Genomic DNA, 4569 nt, shown 5'->3' on the forward strand with positions numbered 1-4569 from the left:
GCCTTTTCTTTAACAGGATTACTGTCCCATGCTGCCAATGATTATCTACAAACACATCTGCAATATGTATCTGTAACACATCTGCAACAACAGCGCAAGAAATGTTCAGTCTTAATTCATGGAAATTGTTTGCAACGTACGCTACTTTAAAAAAAAATCATGTCTTGTGACCTTTCATTATAAAGGCTGCCTGTGATGGTGATGATGATTAAAATGAGTGAAATGACTTTGATTACATGTAGCTGATTTTGATGGCTGGATAGGTTTTGTCTTTGCTTGGCATCCCTCAGTAGCTATCAGCCAACATCTAAAGGTCAGGCATGAACGTGGATGCTCATTCATCAGATAAGCAAAATTAATGTTTGACTGCATGCATATGCATGTTTCTGTGACGTGGATCTTTCAGGATATTGAGACCAGTGCAGGGGAATCTTTTGCTCCGACTGTGACTACAATCTCAGCCTCGCCGGATCTAAGGTGGATGGTGCAACCGACGGCCATCACGTCTGTCTGTCCGTCGTCCGTTCGTACCAAGACCAAAGCTCGCGGCGCTAAGCAGTCTTCTTCCCCTGCAGGTGCAAACAAGTCGAAGCCCTCCAACAGGAAAGGGCAGAGAGAGCAGGTATGCAAGAATGATGAAGAAATTACGTTAGGCAGGTAGCCTGTCAATCAATCAATCAATCAATCAATCAATCATTTTAGCATGCAGAGTCTATTATTTTCCCAATTTTTTTATTAATTGTTTTATTTATTTTCCTTATCTTTTTCTTTTCACATCGATGTGTAGGATAGATTTGTGGAGGTTAATATGAAAATAAGGGTATCGCGATATTGTAAGCAGACCATGAAAGAGAAATAAATTGTTTTTACTGTTAAATAAACAATTAACGCAGTGAGTAGTGTAACGCTAAATACATTACTGCATGATAAGGTGGTGGGATGGTATCTTATTAGCGCAGCCAGTGATTACTTTTGGAGTAACGTGCACAGCACTGTTTATGAATGGGACGAGGAATTGCATCACAATGCGCGTTCACGTGCCCAGCTAGACCGTGCCAGCGGTGCACCATTTTAACGCTTGGAACTGAAAGTCTGCACCGACCAGATCAGTATTTCCCAGCATACAATGCAATATATTTTCCAAGTAAAAGGGTGTTTAAGAGCCAAGTGCTGATTAGGCAGGCTGTGAATTAAAATGGACTATTTCTGCATGATTCTAGCCCTCCACAGAGGAGGAGGAAAGGAGGAGGATCAGGAGGGAGAGAAATAAAATTGCTGCAGCAAAATGTCGTAACAGACGGAGGGAGCTGATAGACACTCTCCAGACTGTAAGTATCCTCTTTTATGAGAACATATAGAGAACACTGACACAAAGCTGAGGGCGTATAAAGTGCTGTATGACATGTCACTAGTTAAAGACATGCAGAGTTCAGACTGCAGAGCACAATAGGGCAACAATGCTTTCATGTTTCCCTCATGTTGTCTTTCTTTCTGATTTTGTCCCTCCTCACCTCAGGAAACTGACAAGCTTGAACAAGAGAAGTCTGCGCTCCAGACAGAGATAGATGACCTGCTGAAGGAGAAGGAGAAACTGGAGCAGGTCTTAGTCTCCCACAAACCATCTTGCAAACTCCCTGTAAAGGATGCTGATGCTGAGGAGGATAATGAAGATAATGTTAACACAATGCTGCAGGATCCTCCAGCCTCCCTGCAGCTGCTGTCCATCTTAGAGAATGGAAAAAACCCAGAGAGCCCGACAACAACTGGAGAAGCCCCTAGTGGTCAAGACATGGACAATGTCCCTTGCATTCCAGCTGCAGCCATTTTAGGGAACTCCAACATCTTCCTGTGTTCGAGTGCTGAAGAGGAGGCTCTGGAGGACTTCACAGGAGATGACCTGGATGACTTGGTGCCAAGCCTAGAGATGGCAGTGACCTCTGAGACACCTGCATCAGTCCCTGACATAGACCTGAGCAGTCCCTTCTGCCTCTCAGACTGGGAAACTCTGTACAAGTCTGTGGCGAATGACCTTGAATGTTTGAGCACACCAGACATGTCTTCCAGTCCCACTTGTAGCAATTACCATACAGTATTTTCCTTTAATCACCCAGAGATTGATTCCTTAGCTGAGAGCTGTGAAAGCTTGAAAGGCAGCCTTGGTGCATCCGAGTTAATGAAAGATCTTAACTCTCCAACACTTTTGGCCTTGTGAATGCAAAGAGGTTATGCAGTGATACTGTAATTGTATTCTAACCAACCAGCAAGCTATAATCTCTCTCAAATAATATTTTGTAATGTGAGTTTTGATGTGTAGATGGTCGTGTAGATGACATACTTTCTGTGACTGTAACAGGGTTTGCATCTTCCATCCTGCCAGTGCAGTTCTGCTGGAGATGCGACTTTGTACTGGTAATTAAATATGCATGCAAATACAAGTTATCTGTAATTTGGGAAGTGATATCTTGTGTTTATGAAATCTCTAAACTTCATGTGAATTTATATCATGTTCAGTAGCCTGTGTGATACCTTTGACATAACTGTGTTGTAACAAGTAAAAATAGAAGAGTCGTGTAGCATATAGTAATATCGTGTTCAAAATTTCCATGAAAAAAAGTCATGTATTTTATCAAGATGTATTTTATGACATAGTTTATTTTTTTACTTATCAAAAAATATCAACTGAAAAGTATAACAAGGGAAATAAAATATGGCAACCAAAACAATGTTTTACCGTTATTCAGTCAGGGTGACAAATGTGAAAAAAACATCCTCAGAACTTACATTTAGTAGCTGTTGAAGCTTTCAGTCATAATACATGATGTTCCAAGGCAGAAGAAGAGACAAGCTGATTGAGAAGCATTTAAAATGCTCAGAAAAAAGGAAACTATAATAACCAGACGTGTGAACTGAAAGATAGGCCAAAGAACAGCTATTAAATGAATCTTATAGTGAAAGTTCCTTTCTTAAAAAAAAAGCATTTCTCATCTTAAAGCTCAAAAATAGATACTAAATAAACTTTATGATGAGGTCAGATCTTCGGTTTTCAAGGTCGAGAATGAATTTGAATTCTTAAGCCATCATAAACGAGAAGAGCTCAAAAACAGAAATCTGAATAGTTGCCCACCTGCTGATAAAGCGGATGAGACATACTTTAGAAAACCTTCTAAAAAGAATTGAGTCAATAATGAACGTGGAATATTAATATTTAGGCTCTCTATCAGTCCATTCAGATGTCAGTGTGCCTATTTTTGGTTTCTGTATTATATAAAATACCTGCATTGGGGACTGAGTCGTGTTTAAAGTGAGTGGGAGCAGAACAAAAAGCAGGTTAATTATTTATTCATAGCGCGTTCTCAGCTCCACTATTTCCACGGTCAAGGGAATCCGCTTCTACAGCAGCACAGTGAGTGCTATATGCATGACGTCAACCCGCGATTGCCATATCGTGTCACTTCCCTTGACCATATTTGGGTAACTGCAGTTGTTTTGTTTCCATAGCAACGAGTGTCATGTTTCGGCACGGTAGTGGAGCGAGTTACCGGAAAAAGTCGAGGCAGGAGCGAGCAGGACTGTTGTGGAGCGTAAACAGACGAACCTTTCTTACAGTCTGCATCACGTGCATGATGATAATTAGTCTAATAAGTAATTTAACTTTGCCATAGTCTTTCTATGAACAGCAAATTGTGTATTTAATTAGCACAGGACTGTTTGGTTTTAGTCTTTAATGAGCATACGTTTCTGGGCATGCAGTATAACACGGAGATGATGCACTTAATATAACCATATTACAGTGTTTTAAACTTACATAGAAAACCTTTGTTACAGGTTTTACAACAAATATGTCCATGTCTGTGTAGATATGTCAGAGGTACAGTCCTGTCATCAGTAGGGGGAGCTACAAAGCGAGCTATAGGAGCACTAAGTAACAGAGCTTCTCTGTGTGTAACCCAGCTAGTGTTGCACAAATATCTGGGTTTCATACTTACTGCAGCTTTTTTGTGTGGGGTGGGGTGGGGGGGGGCTCTCTTTTAACATAAACATAGTCCCAACTCCACAAATAGCAATCATCAACAAGTAAAGGCATGTATCCTGTGCTCAGTGGTAGAAAATACAGTAGGCTAAGTATTTTGAGGTATCTATACATTGAGTCATTTCATTTTCTGATACTTCAATTTCAGTACATTTTTCACTACACAACCACACTGTGTCCAAACCTTTGTATATTAAACCTGAAAACACACTATCAAAATGATTGACTTGTCTTTATACAAAAAGTAATGTTCCTACAGTGACATGTCAAAATATTTTTTAGTGAAAATACTCTATTAGTTACCCTTTGTAGGGAGAGCTTGTTTTTTTAATTCAGTGTGAATTTCTTTTGGAACTAAAAATAGTCGATGAGGGTTTCACTTGCTAATAGTATGATTACGGGATCTGAAATCTGCATTTAGCCTTTATGGACTAACTGCACAACTGTAAGCTCATTTTTTCCATTTTAAGATCTTAATGCTCACACTGCTTTGTTAGTTTTTCAAAGGTTTGTGCAGATTTGTATACTGACACTCTCTA

The 4569-nt window shown here is 39.9% G+C and overlaps 1 protein-coding gene across 1 annotated transcript in view; it reads left to right on the top strand.

The window, feature by feature from the left end:
- Nucleotides 1-2790, top strand: part of LOC109970022 (proto-oncogene c-Fos-like) — a 3159-nt gene extending 369 nt beyond the window's left edge. Inside the window, exons 2-4 of the mRNA XM_020617309.1 lie at nucleotides 407-622; nucleotides 1221-1328; nucleotides 1517-2790. Of these exons, the coding sequence (XP_020472965.1) occupies nucleotides 407-622; nucleotides 1221-1328; nucleotides 1517-2212 (1020 nt within the window). The 3' untranslated portion in view covers nucleotides 2213-2790. The remainder of the gene's footprint in view (nucleotides 1-406; nucleotides 623-1220; nucleotides 1329-1516) is intronic.
- The last annotated feature ends 1779 nt before the right edge of the window (nucleotides 2791-4569 follow it).

The sequence above is a fragment of the Monopterus albus genome, unplaced genomic scaffold, assembly GCF_001952655.1.
Source record: "Monopterus albus unplaced genomic scaffold, M_albus_1.0 scaffold188.1, whole genome shotgun sequence".
Taxonomy (NCBI): domain Eukaryota; kingdom Metazoa; phylum Chordata; class Actinopteri; order Synbranchiformes; family Synbranchidae; genus Monopterus; species Monopterus albus.